This window comes from Nyctereutes procyonoides, unplaced genomic scaffold (genome assembly GCF_905146905.1).
Source record: "Nyctereutes procyonoides isolate TBG_1078 unplaced genomic scaffold, NYPRO_anot_genome, whole genome shotgun sequence".
NCBI classification, from domain to species: Eukaryota; Metazoa; Chordata; class Mammalia; order Carnivora; family Canidae; genus Nyctereutes; species Nyctereutes procyonoides.
The window spans coordinates 44,598,575-44,617,150 of record NW_026575140.1 but is presented as its reverse complement, the minus strand read 5'-3'; the positions used below and the strand labels follow the sequence as shown (position 1 = coordinate 44,617,150).

Below are 18,576 nucleotides of genomic sequence, written 5' to 3'. Positions count from 1 at the left end.
CAAAGTTTATGAAACACTAACAAGACCAAAGCCAATAGCAGATGAAATAAATTTCATTGAACAAATCATAAATGCTATGTAAAAGACTTCTAGATCAAAATTCGCTCAAGGTAAAAATTGCTGGGGAAAGCTAACAGCATTAACCCTAGCCGACAGCCGGAGTTGGAAAGAGGCACGTCTTTACAGAATTGCAAACAACATCAGCATTAAGAGGATAATAATTAGAATAAATACCGTCGGCAGGCTGCAAAAACAAGCAACGCACTTGCTCCTTCACCTCTCCCCCTCATCCAGCTGGGTAGTGAAAGCAGCTGCCTCTCCCTGCCCTCCTTCCCAGCGGCTCCTCGCGCCACCCGCTCCCTCCTCGCGTCCACTCCTTCCCTCCCCTTTCGCCTCCTCTCCCCGCCCCCAGCTAGTGTATTCAGCAGCCCAGAGAGATTAAGAGGCGCTCGCTACGTCCCCGGGCCTCAGGACGGATCTAACGTTTCCTAGCTCCATGAACTAGAGAAATTAGAGACGCAACACCCTGGTGGTATTAGATGCCTTCGCTCCATCCCGGCCCCTCCCAGGCCAAGGTGGGGGGTGGGGTGGGGAAGCCTCGGGCTAGTGGAGTAGGAAGCCTCGGGAGGACCCGGCGGAGTCCAGCTGGGCGCACCCGGCCGCCAGCGCTACCTGAGCTGTCCATGGTGCTGGCGCGGTCTTGAGACTGCTGGGCGGGACTCCGCGCGGCTGCCGCCCCGGCGTTCACTCTCTGCTTGCCGCCACCCGCGCCGCTCCCCGCACTTAAGTCCCGGCTACTGTCCACCAGCTGCAGGGATTCATAACCATCGTTGCTGGTCTTTTTCCGGTAGCTCCCGAGGAGACTCATGGGCAAGCCCAGAGACCAGGGAAAAAATATCAACCTGGGAAACGAAGGCGGGGGAGGAAGGTGGAAAGGGCTAAAGGAGGAAATAAAAAAAGAAAAAAAAGAAAAAAAAAAACATCAAGTGTCCGACATGACGCAAAGAGGAGGGAAAGAGGGAGCAGCTAGCGGAGAGGAGCTGTGCGGGGCGAGCGGCGGAGCCACCGCCCTGGGCAGAGCGCAGCTCTGGGCACCCGGCGCGACCCAGACAGAAAAAGAGGGCGCGGGCGGGAGGGCGAGCGGGCCCTGCGGAGCTCCCAGCCCCGGGCCAGCCACCCGCAGGCTGAGGAATGCCCGGAAGCAATCCTATAGGTGTCGCCGCGTCGCCCCGCCGCGCAGCAGGGCAGCTCCAAGCGCGGCTGGCCCACGGGGAGGGAAGAAAAGAGAGGGAGTGAGGGAGGGGAGATTCTGGAGCGGGGGGGGGGGGGGGGGGGCGGAGGGCGGTAAATGGGGCGTGGTGGGAGGGGGAGGGGACTACTACGACCCGAGCAGAGAGTATTTTCGCGCGTCACGTAAAGAAGAAAGAGGCTGGGTGTCTCTGCTTCGTAAGCTTTGGGGACGAGGGGGGGGGGGTCTCTTGGTAAAATCCAGACACGCCCATTTTGTATAACTTAGCCTATATTTGCTGGAAGATTCGGCAAGTCAAAGCCACCCCGACGGTTACCGTCCTGGAGGGCTGACTTGTAACTTAATAGGAAAAGAACACATGTTAAACCTATGCTAGGGCCGAAAGGAACAGCAATTTCTTTCAAACCAGAAGGGGAATAATCCCAAAGAGCTGGCTATTCTAAGTAGGAGACCATTCCACCTAATGAGTAGATAGGACTGTTTCAGTAGCTATGAACCAATAATTGGGGAGGGTGACCCCGGGGAAGAGATTGAATCAGGTGCAATTTCAGTTCTGACATCATTTACCTTGGGACCTGGAAAAAGGACTATACCACTCAGTTGGCTTGAAGGGATGGATGGTTAGGAGACGAGGATCTTTCTTTCCATTCTCTGGCTCCTCCCCCTTTTTCTTTCATAATTTTGAGAAAACAAAGAAAGCAGTCACTCATTATCAGAGGAGAATTCATCACCAAGGTAATCAAGCTGAAGGGCCAGAGCCCCTTTCTGGCAGAGAAGTCCCTTTCAAGGCTGTGTACCTAATTTTATATTCATGATTTTGCCTTCTTATTCTTAAAGAGAACCCCAACATTGGATATTTCAAGACTTGCAAACACTGGACATAACTCTAAGTCTCAAAATGCAATTATCAAATGTTCATTTTCACTTGATATAAAAAGCATACAGAAGTAGCTATCCCTCATTTTTATCATTTCGAGTGAAATTGTGGTTTTTAAATGGTCCTTTTCCCTATTAGGATTTGGAATGACTATGTGAGGAGCTTTTCAAAAGTCATTTGGCAGAGTTTCATCACGCATCAGCAAGAAAAAAGTTCACACATGTAAAATTTGCTTAAGCCCATACACAAAGCCAGCATTGCTCTCTTTTCACCTTTCATGGCTTTCTCGGTGTCATTTTGATCACTTAAGAACACAAAATCAAACAACAGCATCTAATAGGATTGGGTCCAAATCACTTGGGACCCAAAGAGTTCCCAGGAAGTTCTAGCTCTATACCGGTCTATGTAAAATAAGTTGGATTGAGAGACATTTGCCTGTTCAAGGATCACTCAAACGTAAATTCTTATAGGAAGAGGATGAATCAGTAGAGGCCAAGAATGCTAGTCTCCCCTCTGGGAAGACCTCAATTCGTTCACTGAAGATGTAACCTGACCCAAATCATAAATCGCAGTTAATGCTTATTTATAACAAGATCAAACAACTTGAGTGATAGCAGTTAAAACTGTAAAACAATTTTAAACACAAATTTTATACTTTCAATTTTCCAAATCTGTCAGATTGAGTGATTTTTAGGTACTTGACTGAAACCGTACTCTGTAAAGTCTAGTAAATAAATATTTTCAAATAACATTTTAAATAATCCTTTCCTGCATTTTTCCTTCTCTTTTAATTCATTACTGAGGCACAGAGAGAGTAAATGCCTAGTGTCCATCATGTGCCTCGGCAAATTCTGGATTTATAATCACCGGATTAAGAGAATTTAGAGATGACCATTTTTCAAAATTGAAAATTATTATTTTCAAAAAGAGTGCTTTCAGTTATTTTCATTCAACTGTTTTCAGAGCTGCAGACATATTGCTGGAAGAAATTAAGATGAAACATATGCCTTTATATTTTTTAATATCTATCTCCCCAGTTTGCAAATTTAAAGAAAAACTTGAATGGGCTAAAGAGACCATTTAATTTTTTTCTTTACACTTAATTTAACATAAATAAAATTAATCAGAATAACTATTCATGACCCTACAAAATTAAGGATATAAAGAACACACACACACACAAGAACACAAAAAGGTAGAAAACACAATAGCTGTTTTAATATACAATAGTCTAATAAATAGTTTGGAGCTTAAATTGGAATATATACGAATTCTGACACTAACATTGTTTTTCTTATCCTAAAGATCACATTCATAATAAGTTCACTTATCCATGATGATCTTACTTTTCTACTCTATACAATAGAGCATAATAAAAATACCATCATTATATATAGTTGAAGAATTAAATTAGTACCTAACACATAGAGAGTAAGTATTTAACAAATATTCACTCTTATTACTATGATTGGGCTGGCTTGTGCACAATTCTATCCTCAGTGCCCAATAGTCCTAGTTCTTCCCGTGGAAGATGCTCAATAAAGGATAAGTATTTTTTTCCAGTACTATACTAGTAGAAATTTGTCTTTGTGATTCCGAATGAGTATCCGTGCCTAACAAAGGGCACTGGTAAGATCCAAGGTGAACATTCAGAGCTAAACTATCCTGTTTTTTCCAATTTACTTTATTTCAAAAATACTACATCACAGAGCAGAGCCAAAGGATTAGGTGCCCTCTTTGGGGGAGAGTATTCTTTCCCTTTGCCTTTTCAATTGCTGACTTCAGTCACTTCTAAACTTGGCAAAGGTTACTCACACTGAGGAATGTTCAGGCTCTATTCCTACCCATCCATTCCACCCCAAAATACTCTCCCATCACAACAGATGTCACACTATTTTTGTGGTGCGGGGTAGGAGAAGATGAATAAATGCCATGACCCATCTGGATTATGATCTGTGCTCTTTAATTTCCAGGAACTATAACACAGCGGTTAAAACTCAGGTTCTGGAATGATATTTCCTAGGACTGAACCCTATTTCCGCAGACCCTTTTAGCTCTATGACCTTAGGCAAGTTACTTAACTTCTCTGCCTCACTTTTCTCCTTTGTAAAATGAGCATAAGAATAGTACCACCAGGGACGCCTGGGTGGCTCAGCAGTTGGGCATCCGCCTTTGGCTCAGGGTGTGATCCCAGAGTCCTGGGATCAAATCAAGTCCCACATGGGGAGGGTGGGGCTTCTGCCCTGGAGCCTGCTTCTCTCTCTGCCTGTGTCTCTGCCTCTTTCTCTCTCTGTCTTTCATGAATAAATAAATAAATAAAATCTTAATAAAAGAAAAAAAAGAATAGTACCATCAGAATAAGGCTGTAAGTGAAAATTAAATCAGTACCTAACATATAGTAAATGCTTAACAAATATTGTTACCACTATTGTTCTAGTATTTTTAGAAGGAAAAGTAACATTTTTTACAGATAGGAAATTAGGCTAAAATCTGTCCTGCCTAACTTAAGAAATTTATTATGATGATGTATAATATAAAAGCATTATGTATAACGTAGAGTGATTGTTCTGCCTTGAGGTTTTACATATTTCATACATCTCTTATTAGATTTTAGACTCCTTGAGAACAAAAATCCGTATTTTGCTCATGTCTATATCCCTCCTGATACCCAAAAGAGCACCTTACACTCATGAGACATCGAGTAAATATCTACTGAATAAATAAATAAATAAATAAATAAATAAATTGTATTAATAATCACCTAGTCTAGTGATTTTTTAAAAACTATGTTGTGGTCTACTATTAGATTATAAAATAAAATTAGAAATTCATAACCATTATTTTATTTTATTTTTAAAGATTTTATTTATTTACTCATGAGAGACACAGAGAGAGGCAGAGACATAGGCAGAGGGAGAAGCAGGCTCCATGCAGGGAGCCCGACGTGGGACTCGATCCCAGGACTCCAGGATCATGCCCTAGGCCAAAGGTGGGCACTAAACCACCTAGGCATCCCTCATAACCATTATTTTAATATAAATGAACTAGGTCAGAAAACATCAGTTTTTGGCATCTGGTAAGATATTGTTTCCTGAACTATTGAGTTTGTGTGGTGAAAGTGTGCGTGTATTTCTCCTCAATAATGACATCAATGTATTTCTTACTACAAGTACAAGTTACAAATGTTTGAATGTCTATGTATAGCAAAATTTCCACTACCAAGAGGTCCTAGGGTTCCCAATTGTGAATGTCCTACATATTGTGACATCTGAACTCACTCGGATACATAACTGGACAACAAAGAGTTCTGGCTAACCAGACAAGAAATGAAAACAGAATTGCTCTGTTCTCTCTGTTGCAAAAGGCAAAAATTATTATGTATGATCGGGTTTCTAAAATGCACTTCTTCGATTTTATGTTTTAATATAAATCAATGAATAGCATTGAAACTTTCTTTGGCAACATGCCTCAGGTACATAATTCAGATTATGTCCTTACTGAAGAAAAGTCTATAGATATAGACAATGTGAAGTGCTCAAACTGAGGACAAACAGGCCATATCTGGCCCCCAAACTTGTTTTGTCTGCCCTGTACTTTTTAAAAAAGACTTTTACTTATTTATTTGAGAGGGAGAGAGAGCAAGCACAGAGGGAGGAGGAGAGACAGAGGAAGAAGCAGACTCCCTGCTGAGCAGGAAGCCTGATGTGGGGCTCAATCCCAAGACCCCAAGATCATGACCTGAGCCAAAGGCAGACACTGAACCTACTGAGCCACCCAGGGGCTCCCTGTATTTTTTCTTTTAATTGTAAACTTAAATATTTCCACAGAAGGTTCAGAGGCTCCAACTTGAGTGGCATAGTTCACCACCACTTTCCCATATGAAACATACAACCTACTCCACTCATTCCTTGTCAGTCAACCCTTGCAAGCATTTGAATTTGAGACCTCTGGTGCAGTGGCCAAAACTGGAGGAATAACAACACCAAGACAGATGCCAAAAGCCAAATCTTTAGGCCACCATCCAAAAGAAAGAGCAACAGGCTGGAATCCTCTCCTGACTCGATTATTAATCAGCAGAGTGGCCTTGATAATCATTCTCTTCTTAGCAGTAAAATTGAAGGTGTTGGATTACAGCATTCCCTCTAGTTCTCAAATTTTTCTATCCTTCTCAAAACTTGAGTTGTCATTTCCTTCCTTCTCCAAAGGAAGCCCAGAGGGAAAAACTATGACCATTTAAGTACTTCAGTTCTAAGTCCCAGTCAATCAAGGTTTTACTAGAGAGCACATACTTAAGTAGTGGCAGCTGTCAAGAGTTGCACATAGAGCAATACACAAGAGACATGAGGGAATGTGCTGGAAAAACAGAGTGAGCTGATAATATTTAGCAAAGGAAAACCTCAACTATTCCTACAATATTTCCTTAGAAATGAGCTTGTGTGTTCCCGGTGCCTGGCGGAGTGTTGGGTTTCCCACAAGATGAGACAAATTTTCCATGCAGGGCATATTTTTTAAGGTAACTCAATATCCCAAAACATGTGCCTCCTTGAATCTCTAACAGTAATAATAAAAAAAAAAAAAACTGCCATTAGTTTACTTTCCATTTGCCAGGTACCTTATCTACCTTAACTGTCATCTTCTCAACAACCCCACGAAGACACAACCCCTTTTGTGAGGCACACTAGGAGAGGTTAAATAACTTGCCTAAGCTCATACAGCTAGCTGTCATTTAGTATTTAAAATCACATCTTTCCAATTATACTTTGTCTACTTCAGCAGCCTGAGGAGGCAATTCCAGTGGTCAACATGAATGCTGTATGACATGTGGGTCATTTCTTGGACGTGACCTAAGTGTGGCCAGTGAAAAATAATTTGGGCACTTTATGGGAATTACCCTTGCTTTACTCCCCAGGTGGCAGGTTCTGTTCAGAGAAATCTAAAAGTTTTTAATTTATATGGATTCCCAATAGGCAATCTTGTTTTGTAACTATCTGGCTTAGAGGACTTTTTATATTGTGCTCTTGAAAATTGATACTTGTCTACTCTTTGGCCTAATTTTAATCACTGGAAGGAAAAATAATCTTTATATTCATTAAAAGCAAGCCCCCAGCTTTCAGAGAAGCTTGGCCCCTGTTGTGTATGTGTATAAATATGTATGTATGCAGATTACAAAGACATCAAGGCATGGTGGAAAAACCACTAGCTTTGGGAAAAAATACAACTGTGTTTGAGTTCTGGCCTGTTACATGCAAGTTTTCTATCTTTTCCCTGTTTCCCACCCAAAGCCACATTCCCTCTCAATAAAGTTGAGGAGATACTTGTTCTACCTCATAGAATCAAATGAAATAAGGTCCATGAGAGCACATAATAAACACTAAAGCCCTACTCAAATGCTGCATTTCATCAAATCTAAGAAATCATACATTTTTAGTCACAGCATCAAGAAAAATATACTACTGATGATATATATACATGGAGTATTCTCAATTTTAAGATGATTAGGAGTGTCTAGGTGGCTCAGTAGGTTAAGCATCTGCCTTGAGCTCAGGTCATGATCCCAGGGTCCTGGTATCGAGCTCCACATCAGGCTCCCTGTTCAGGGGAGAGCCTGCTTCTCCCTCTCCCTCTGCCACTCTCTCTGCTTGTGCTCTCTTGCTCTCTTTCAAATAAATAAATAAAATGTTAAAAAAAAAATAAGATGCTTACAGATACATAAACGTTAATATATTAAAAATTGTCTTAGAATCGATGAAACAAATTTTATTATTTGACTACTTGTTAATCTGAGAATATTATTTGTCTATTTATAATTCAGGTATTTTGAGCAACTCTGGTAGATAAAGACAACATTCATCATATTTACCAGGCCTACCATAGTGCCTGCCAAGTAATAGATGTTCAGTATCTGCTAATTGAATGAAAATGCAAAAAAAGTTATTTCAGAAGCCATCTTTAGCTTACAGAAAAATTCACCATGGGTTTCTTTAGTAAGCTCACTTAAAATGCTGTTCCATTTGCGAACATTCAACTTACCCTTGACTTTTCAAGGACATGCTCATGGTTTAACGATGTTACACCTACATTACCATTTCAAGAGTAACTCATGGAAGCACATGTCTCTTTCATTTGTCATTTTATAAGGAAGGACACCAGCTTTTCAAATGGACAGACTCTGACAGACTACCATAAACTGGCCCTGTGTTCAACTGCTTTCAATATTGGGAATAACAAACTGAAAATATTCATGTGGTAATTAGTTCCCCAAAGTCAGGTACAAATCTACACAGAAGGGACACCTGGGTGGCTCAGCGGTTGGGCATCTGCCTTTGGCACAGAGGTGATCACAGAGTCCCGGGATGGAGTCCCACATTGGGCTTCCTGCATGGAGCCTGCTTTTCCCTCTGCCTGTCTCTGCCCCCCCACCTTTCTGTGTCTCTCATGAATAAATAAATAAAATCTTAAAAAAAAAAAATCTTGGGCAGCCCCTGTGGCACAGCGGTTTAGTGCCGCCTGCAGCCGGGGCGAGATCCTGGGGACCCGGGATCGAGTCCCATGTTGGGCTCCCACATAGAACCTGCTTCTCTCTCTGCCTCTCTCTCTGTGTGTCTCAATAAATAAATAAAATCTTTAAAAAAAAAATCTACACAGAAGTGAAAGTTTCCCTAAATCTCAGACGTTCCCATGTTTTGCTCTGAGCTCATTTTACATGATTTTATCTTTAAGATGCTTAAAATGTAGTTTCTTATTCTCTGTAACCCCTTTGTGAAAAGGTTGAGCCCTAGAGCATGTGGCAAATCCTATATGACAGTGATGAGAAAGACAATGATCACCTCTGATACAGGCGGAATCAATTCTTGGGGTGCTGAGTCTCCAGGGCACCAAACCACCATTACTCACTTGACCACAAATACTTGAAGGGAAAGAATTAGCATTTCCTGAGCACTAAATTAAGTTCCTGGGCTTTTGTTTTTTTGGTTTTTTGTGGGTTTTTTTAGATCTATTTACCTATTTAAATCCAAAAGGTCTTTTGAGAAGGATTACCATACCCATTTTATACCCATGGAGACCAAATCCCCAATATTCCTTTCCGCCTGTTATGCTAACAGAACACTTGATCTTTAGCTGGGCACATGGCCATATAGCATCACAAATCTATTTCTCAATATCAACGCAGTCTGGAACATTTTAAGCCCTTAAAGTTGATACAGAACTTAGAGTAGGGGCCCCTGGGTGGCTCAGTTGGTTGAGCATCCGACTCTTGATTTCAGCTCATATCATGATCTCAGGGTCATTGAATCGAGCCAGAGCCACACATCGGGCTCTGGGTTGGGTGTGGAGCCTGCCTGAGATTCTCTCTCTGACCCCCACCGGGCTTACATACTCTCTTCTATCACTCTCTTTCTCTAAAAAAATAAAAATAAAAATAATTTTTTTAAAAAAGAAAGCAAAGTGTCAGTGCTGATGATACAGTAGCTCTGAGTCTATTTCAGTATGACCAAATGACACTCTGATTCTTTCTCCATTTGTGCTAAAAGTAATAAGGAAGTAAGGTAATAAATCAGAGTATTTTTATTTTATTTTTTACTTTCTATTATGGAAATTTTCAAACATATACAATTATGACAATTATATAATGGATCCCTTTGTACCCATCATTCAGCATCAACCATTACCAAGTTACAGACAACCATGTTTTGTATGCATGAACCCCTAACTACCTTTTTTTCTTTTTTTAAAGATTTTATCTATTTAGTTGAGATAGAGACAGACAGAGAGAGCACAGGCTGGGAGGAGGGTCAGAGGGAGAGGGAGAGGCAGACTCTCCACTGAGCAGGGAGCCCAAAGCAAGGCCCGATCCAAGGACCCTGAGATAATGACCTAAGCCAAAGGCAAATGCTTATCTGACTGAGCCACCCAGGTGCCTCTCCTAACTACCCTTTTAGCAAATTCTAGACTTTGTATCATTTCATCAGCAAACATCTCTGTATTACGCACTTAAATTTTTGGAACATCAGATTTCATTATATTGGAAGAGGGCAAAGTGCCATCCCACTGTATCTGAGAAATGAAAGTCATCCACCAGTTCCCTTTCAGGAGACTGTCAGAGGATCCTGCATAACCTTTCTGTTTCCTCATTTCCCAGGGAAATAATGTATCATCCATTCAGCTTCCTGCCCACTCTCCATCTCCACAAAACCTACCTTTTCAAGTACTGGCCATAATCTTAGTTGGGCCTTGCTACTTGAGAGATCTGGAAATCAGCATGGATTAAGTTTTCCCATGATAGCAGAAATTTATGGACTATTAAAATTGGAAGGAGCTATAAAGGGTAGACTATCCCTTTCAATTTAAAGATAAGAATATTGAGACAGGGAAGTGAGCAAATTGATTCACTTCTGAGTTTTCTAAAATGCAAATCCAATTAATTATGTGACTCAACTACTTAAAACCATTTAAGGGCTTCCCATTGCCCACAGTCTAAGGTATTTAACATAACAAACCCTTCACATTCTAAGATAAACTACTTCCCTCTGGAGACCCAGCCCTCACCATTTCCCCTTCCCCACATCCTCTTTCTAAGTCTAGAAATAAAGCTTCTTTATGATCCCTTGTCTAGCCAACTCCTGCTTGCCCTTCAGATCTCAGCATAGACAACACTTTCCCAAGGAATCCATCAAAGTTCTCAAAACCAAGTCACATATAATTCTGTGTGTCCCACAGCACATTGTACATCTTCTAACATAGCACTTATAATACATTACTTTGAAATTTCCTGTTTGATGTATGACTTCCCACATCAGATTATAAGCTTCATGATGGTATGGCCATGTTTGGTCTAACTCTATGCCTGACACAATGCAAACACAGGATATATACTTGCTAAATAGATGAATGACCACTACCACTGGTAAGAGTCCATGAAAGACATTAAGGGAAAGTTGCTCTGTATAATGTCTAGCACTCAATGAAGGTTAGTCATTGAATTTCCTACTACACATAAGGGACTGGCTGGCATTCTGACCAGTCAGAGCTCTTAATATTCCTATTCCAAGTATTCTACTTAATATGAATTCAGCCAATAAAGTTATACTTTACTGCTAGTATCCTATGTAAATAAAATTATTTCTACTGGGTTGGGAAAACACACAGATTTATAGCACCTTGAAATCATTTCTGCTTGAAATTTACTTTTTGACCTAAGTAGAGGATTCACACACTCCAGACCATCCTTCTGAAAGACTCACAAATCATCATTTTTGAAGAATATTTCCTTTGGGCCATATATTATTTATGAATCACTGAAGATGGCTCTTTCATCTTCCCTCCGAAATCACTATGCCCATATTGTATAGACTACAGGAAATCATGTGTTGGTGAAAAATGAGATGGGAAAGTTCTCAAAAGAAATATACAATTGGTTGCACAACTCTGAATGTACTAAAGACCACTGAATGATACACTTTAAATGGGTGAATTGCATGGTACATAAATTAGGTATCAATAAAGCTCTTGCAAAAAAATTAATATGAGAGATGTTAAGTTATTAATAGGATATGATGATTTTAATAGCTAATATGTATTAATATAATCAATATAACAGCTAACAGTTATTAATATAAATATAACAGCTAACATTCGTTAGTATGATAAATACAGTAGCTAATATTTATTGATATGAAGTAGGCAATACGTACCCAAAAAAAAGGTATATAATCAGAAATTACTCAGGAGTGCCTGGGTAGCTCAGTTAAGCATCTGCCCTCAGCTTAGGTCATGACTCCAGGGTCCTGGGATTGAGCCCCACATCAGGCTCTCTGTTCAGCAGGAGCCTGTTTCCCCCTCTCCCTCATATATGAATCATATATATAACTTTTAAATGTCTAATAGTCACATTTTTAAAAAACAAGAAACAAGTGAATTTGCATATATTTTATTGACTTCAATGAGCACAAAATATTGCCATTTCAACATATAGTCTATAGAAAAAAGTAATCCATGAGATACTTAATGTTTTTTTCATAGTAAGTCTTCAAAATCCAGGATATATTTTACACTTACAGCACATCGTTTACAGCACATCTCAATTTAGGTAAGTCACATTTCAAGTGCTCAGAGGCCACTGAGTGCTAGTGGCTACTGCATTAGTGCAGATACAAACTGTCCATCAATCTCCACAATTAACTCTAAGAAGACTGAAGCTTTTGTAATTATAGATGAGAAAACTGAAACTCAAAGAAATTAAGCAATTTGTTCATACTCAACAGCTAGATAATACAAAGCCCAGGCTTAAGCCCTGGTCTTTGGTATCCTCCATGTTTTATGCTCCTTATCACATTATGCTCATTGTATAGTAAGAACTAATGTTCAGCATGATCCTGAAATACAGCCAGATCAAAAAAATTAATGATGATATGGCTTCACCTATAAAATGAAAGGTTAGATAGGTCGTCTTTAGGCACAGGTTCTGTATTTTTTTTAAATTTTTTTCTTTTTTTTTTTATTTATTTATGATAGTCACACACAGAGAGAGTGAGAGAGAGAGAGAGGGGCAGAGACACAGGCAGAGGGAGAAGCAGGCCCCATGCACCGGGAGCCCGACGTGGGACTCGATCCCGGGTCTCCAGGATCGCGCCCTGGGCCAAAGGCAGGCGCCACCCAGGGATCCCCAGGTTCTGTATTTTTTTATTGATCATTCAGGACATAGAGCCAGCCAATGGGACAGAGGAGTTCAAATCGGAACAATCCCAACTTCTCTCTATTGATTCACGAGCGTCATGAATCTCTTACTATCACAAATGGAAGTATTCCCTCCATTACACCTTTTCTCACCAATTATCACTCTGTTCACAGACTTAAAATCAAAATCTTTGCAAATAAAATTGTTCACTGAAAACAGTCTGCAATTGCCAACAATGTAATGTTAACACCTGAACTAGTCCAAAAAATGGTTTCTTTAAGCAACAGACAGAAATGGAGAACACACAATCTCCTCTTTGTCAGTGTCCCAACCTTCCCACCATTAACAAGAGGGTTAATAAGTGGTTAACCTTTCATAAGTGGTTGAAGTTGACAGGTTAAGCTTTCAAGAGAAAAATGGGCATTGCTGATATATTTTAACCATTATAATTTTCTCTGGATTTTTTCATCACTCAAAATTCATTGTTTTTTTGGTTTTGGGGGATTTTTTTTGCAGCAGCAGACTATAAATCCTGCAAGTTAACAAGAAACTTGCTTTCTAATCAAGATAACTGTGAAAGTGCTTAGCATAATGCCTGGAACACAGCAATTTATTGTTGATTTCCTATGCATCATAAATTAAACCACATTGTCAAGAAATATTTAATGTCAGGGAAATACCTATAATATAACGTTAAGAGAAATTATCAGGACACAAATCAGATTCTAGATATGAAGTATATTCTTTAAAAAAAAAAAAAGTCTGGGGATGCCTGGGTGGCTCAGCGGTTGAACATCTACCTGCCTTTGGCTCAGGGTGTGATTCCGGAGTCCCAGAATCGAGTCCTGCATCTGGCTCCCTGCATGGAGCCTGCTTCTCCTTCTGCCTGTGTCTCTGCCCCTCTCTATCTCTCTCTCTCTCTCTCTCTCTCTCTCTCTCTCTCTCTGTGTCTCTCATGAGTAAATAAACAAAATCTTAAAAAAAAAAAAAGTCTGTCTCTATATGTACATAGACCAAACAATGGAAGGAAATACACCAATATATTAACAGTAACTATCTTTTGATAGTAGTATTAAAAATGATTAAAGGATGCTTATTTTTGTATGTTGTGGAAGATTGTTTGCAAAAATGGCTGCCCCCACTTCTTGCCATCCACACCACTTTGCAACATTACTTCACATTTCCTTTCACCAAGAGGTAGTTTACTTTCTCACTCCTTAAATCTGGGCTGGCCTTAAAACTTCCTTTGAACAACAGAGGGTGTTATGAACTAGATGTTTTTATTCCCACAAATCATGTGTTATAGCCCCAACCCTAATGCCATGGTATGTGGAGGTGGGGGATTTAGGAGGTAATTAGGAGAGGGTGACATCATGAGGGTGGCCCCAGTGATGGCACTTATATCCTTATAAAAAGAAGAGAGACAAGAGCATTCTCTCTCCATCATGTGAGGACCTGGCAAGAAGGTGACCTGCGAGCCAGTAAGAGGGCTCTCACCACCAACCCTATCTCCTCATAGCCTCTAGAGCTCTAGGCCACCAATAGTCCAGTCTATTGGAATGGACTAAGACAGAGGGAAAGTGGTATTGTACCAGTTCTAAGCCTCTCCCCAACAGGCCAGGTGGACTCCTGCTTGCTCTTGCTCTCTTGGGCTCTCCTGGCCTTCTCTGGAAGAATGATCACAAGCTAGTCTGCCATAGGCTGGAGATTTCATGGAGGAGCTGGCTCAGTCATTCCACACATGACAGCAAGCCTGACAAGAGCCAAGCTTGGCCCAGACCAGAACTGCCCAGCAGAGCCCAACTCCTGCCCAAAAGAATTGTGAGCTGAATAAATATATATTGTTTTAAACAACTAAGTTTTGGGTGGTTTGCTAAGCAATAAGTATAATTGATAAATATATGCTTTCCAGAGTTTCTCCAAAGAAAATAATACCATTCATTTAAAAATCAAAACAAAACTAAACTAAACTAAACCCAATCTTCATCATAAAGAAGAAAGAGTGGGAGAGGGGAAAGGAAAACAAAAAAAAAAAAGGACAAAACAGATCTGGATTCAAATCCTGACTCCACTATCCAGCAGCTGTGTTAGCGAAGTTATTCACAGCATGCTGAACTTTATTAATATTACCTATATCAAAGAGTTGCTTTTTAAATTAAAGGTGACAATGCTTATAGCATCCAGCAGAGTAGTTTAATGGGCACTCAATACATCCTAGATCCCTTTCTTATCTTCCCCTTCCTTATATTCCCAGCAATGCCTTCATTTTCTGGAAATAGCTCAGCTTTATTCCACTCAAGTTGGCAATTCTTGAGTTCATTTTTTATTCTTAATGCATTTTCTTCTCCTTTCCTAGATAGAACAAGCTCATTTACTCAAAATCCACTTAACTATGTCCTTATGTACTTTAAGCTTTGGAAAAAATATTAAATAATAGAATGCTATAACTGTATTAATAGCTAACTTTACCCTGATGATTTTATTATGAAAATTTCAAACATGCCAAAAATTTGAAAGAATTTCACAATACCCACATACCTAATACCTAGATTCAACAATAGAAAATATTTTACCAATTTGTTTTGTCTAGATATTTGAGGGTTTTTTCTTTTTGCTGAACTTAGCGCAAACAAATTGAGACATCATATTACTTTACCGCTCAATTCTTCATCATGTATCTCCTAATAAGGATATTCTCTCACACGACCACAAAATTAATAATAATTCCCTAATGCATCTAGTATCCGGTCTATATTCAAATATCCTCAATTGTCCCCAAAATGTCTTTTATAATAGCATGTTCTTATTAACATAAGACTTATCAACATAAGACATAACACTGTTCTTATTAACAGTTTACATATAGATAGATGTGATGCTCACAACAATATTTTTAGGTAGATATTATTATTCCCATTTATAGTTGAGGATAAGTTCAGAATGCTAATTTGCCTTGCCAGAGATCATGCAGGTATGGAGTTTGTGGAAAAGTCATTATTTAAATTTATTTAATGTTTAACTGGTTTTAATGGATCAGGCTGACTTATGAACAAATGCATTTAAATTTTTTTACATAAATGCACTCTAAAATAATAAAGCTTCTAGAAGAAAGCATAAAACAATATCTTCATGATGTTGAAGCATGCAAAGATTTCTTAAACAGGGCTCCAGAAGTAGTAACCATAAAGCAAAAATTAATAAAGTGAACTACAAAGAAAATAATAATAAAGTGTACTACAGCAAATAATTTGTTCATCAAAAGACATCATTAAGAGAGTGATAAGGCAAGCCACATAGGCAAGAAGATTTCTGCAATACATATATCCAAAGGATTCACTTCCAGAATATATAAATCAATAAGAAATGTTCAGATCAATAAGAAAAAGGCAGACGACCCAATAGAAAATTTGGCAAAAGTCATAATCAGATCCTTCACAAAAAAAACTGTATACAAATGGCCAACAGGCTACTAGACAGATGTTTAACCTCAGATTCATCATGGAAGTTCAAATTAAAACCACAGTGATAGACCATATATACCAACGAGAACTGCTAAAATTTAAAATGACAGACATGATCAAAAAAATGTTGGTAAAGATGTAGAACAACTAGAAATCTCATAGACTGCTGATGGAAGTAAAACATAGTATAACGACTTTGTAAAACTCTTTGACAGTATCTGCCAAAGCTTAATGTACACATATGGTATGACCTAGTAATTTCACTCTCAGTGTACAGCCAACAGAAATAAGTGTACCAAAAGACACACTGAGAATGTTCAGAGCAGTACTTTTTGTACTACACCAAAATCAGAAATTACACAAATTTCTCCTTGTCAAAATTAAAATGAAAAAAGTAGAGTGGTTTATTTACTCTCTGGAATACTTTATAGCAATGAAAATGCACTACAGTTACCACACAGCATGGATGGACCTCACAAATTCAGACAGCACTGGGGAAAACGAAGCTAGAACTAAAGATTATATACTGAATGATTCAAAATCAAGTAAAACTAATCTAGAGTGGTAGACCTCAAATTAGTAGTTATTCAGCAGTGGTAGGAGCATGGGTGGTGGCCTGAAGATGGCTCTGGGTTGCAAGTAACCTCCTGTTACTGGATTTGGATGCTAGTTTCACAAATGTGCTAACTTCATAAAAATTCATCAACCTGAACACTTAGAAGTCATGTGTTTTTTTCCATATGCTTGATTTAAAAGTTTGCTTTAAAATTCAATATTTCCGGGATCCCTGGGTGGCGCAGCGGTTTGGCGCCTGCCTTTGGCCCAGGGCGCGATCCTGGAGACCCGGGATCGAATCCCACGTCGGGCTCCCGGTGCATGGAGCCTGCTTCTCCCTCTGCCTGTGTCTCTGCCTCTCTCTCTCTCCCTCTGTGACTATCATAAATAAATAAAAAAAAAAATTTTAAAAAAAATTCAATATTTCCAGGGCACTAGCATACCCACAAATCAAATCAAAGAATTCTGAGGCCAAAGATTACCATTTTGTCTCCTGAGAAGATTCTGAATATGCCTATTTGTGCAATGCTCTTATTTGCTTTTGATGACCCAAATCTGGCCTTTCCCAGTGCTATCGTTCATTATAAATTTCTCATGTTAGATTAAGCTTCTTGATTTTGCTTTCCCTTCAAACTTTTAATCCTTTCTTATTAATTCAGAGGAAACTAGCAACAAATTTTAGAAAGAAAAAACAGAATCGAGAAAGCTGAAGCTGATATTAAGCTGAATGATAATACAGACTCCCCTAAGGATTCAGGATGTGATAGCATACCTAGCTCTGAGCAATATAGTGAGGGATAAAGGCAGTGAGGTCTCCAGTATACCCCTTCCCTTGGCTTATGCAGCTGGGCAGCTGCCGTTCCCCAAACCCCAGCTGAAGACAAAAAGGTTTTCTCTGGAGAGAGCATCAGGAGGTTTGCTGGACAGGGGAACATTAGGCAGAGTTTAAGGCTGAAATATTAAAATACATTTTGACATTCTGAATGCTAAGACCCCCTAGCATTCTTCCCGGCACCTCAGTGGATATACCAGCAACCTCTTAAATTAAATGGCACAGCAAAATAAGGCAGGTAAATGGGGAAGGGAAGTGTTTATTCTTCATTCAATCTCTGAAGCCTTAGAATGAGTCTGTTCCCTGATGACTAAAAAGGAAATACATGGCAATCAGGAATAAATGACTACTACTTTATGAGAGTCACTGAGGAAGTACCTTTACAGGAGACAGGACAATGAGGCCAAAATGAACTACCACAGAATCTCATTATTTAACTGATTCATGGACCTGAAATATAAATTAATATTTCACTTAGAAGCTCATCACCCCCTTCATGTTTTCACACTGCATTCCCTCACTGCAATTTCACACTGCAATTTTTGAATGGATTTTTTATTTCTTTTAAGATTATTTTCCAGCAAATCTACCATTATAAATATTTTAATATATTTTTATAAGTATTTTAATTAATATTTTAAGTGCACTAGTTTATGTGGCAAACTAATACATATGGTACCTGCCCACTTCAACCTTTTTTCACTCTTTTACTCAAGTCATTCTCTCACTGATTTATGCATTTTTATATGGGCCAAAAACAACTTAAATAATAGTAATAATATCATTATAAATAATAATAATTTAGCTTTCAGAACATAATTTTCAGGTGGGCATTAACTCTCACGATGTAACAGTTTTTTTTTTATCTAAAGTGACAAAACAGCACAGAGAACGTACATTGGGGGTCAAAGAAATCTATGTTGGCAT

At 39.2% G+C, this 18,576-nt stretch overlaps 1 protein-coding gene across 6 annotated transcripts in view; it reads right to left on the bottom strand.

Annotated features, from left to right (window-relative positions):
* The window catches only part of DNAJC6 (DnaJ heat shock protein family (Hsp40) member C6), a 140,180-nt gene that overhangs the window by 94,372 nt on the left and 27,232 nt on the right, over nucleotides 1-18,576 (bottom strand). The window contains exon 2 of one of the 6 annotated variants that reach the window (XM_055304957.1): nucleotides 673-938. The exons of 4 other annotated variants lie outside the window; for them this stretch is intronic. In XM_055304957.1, the coding sequence (XP_055160932.1) occupies nucleotides 673-868 (196 nt within the window). In that variant the 5' untranslated portion in view covers nucleotides 869-938. Of the gene's footprint in view, nucleotides 1-672; nucleotides 939-18,576 lie in introns of those variants that run through there. One more of the 6 variants, XM_055304961.1, reaches the window with a different exon arrangement.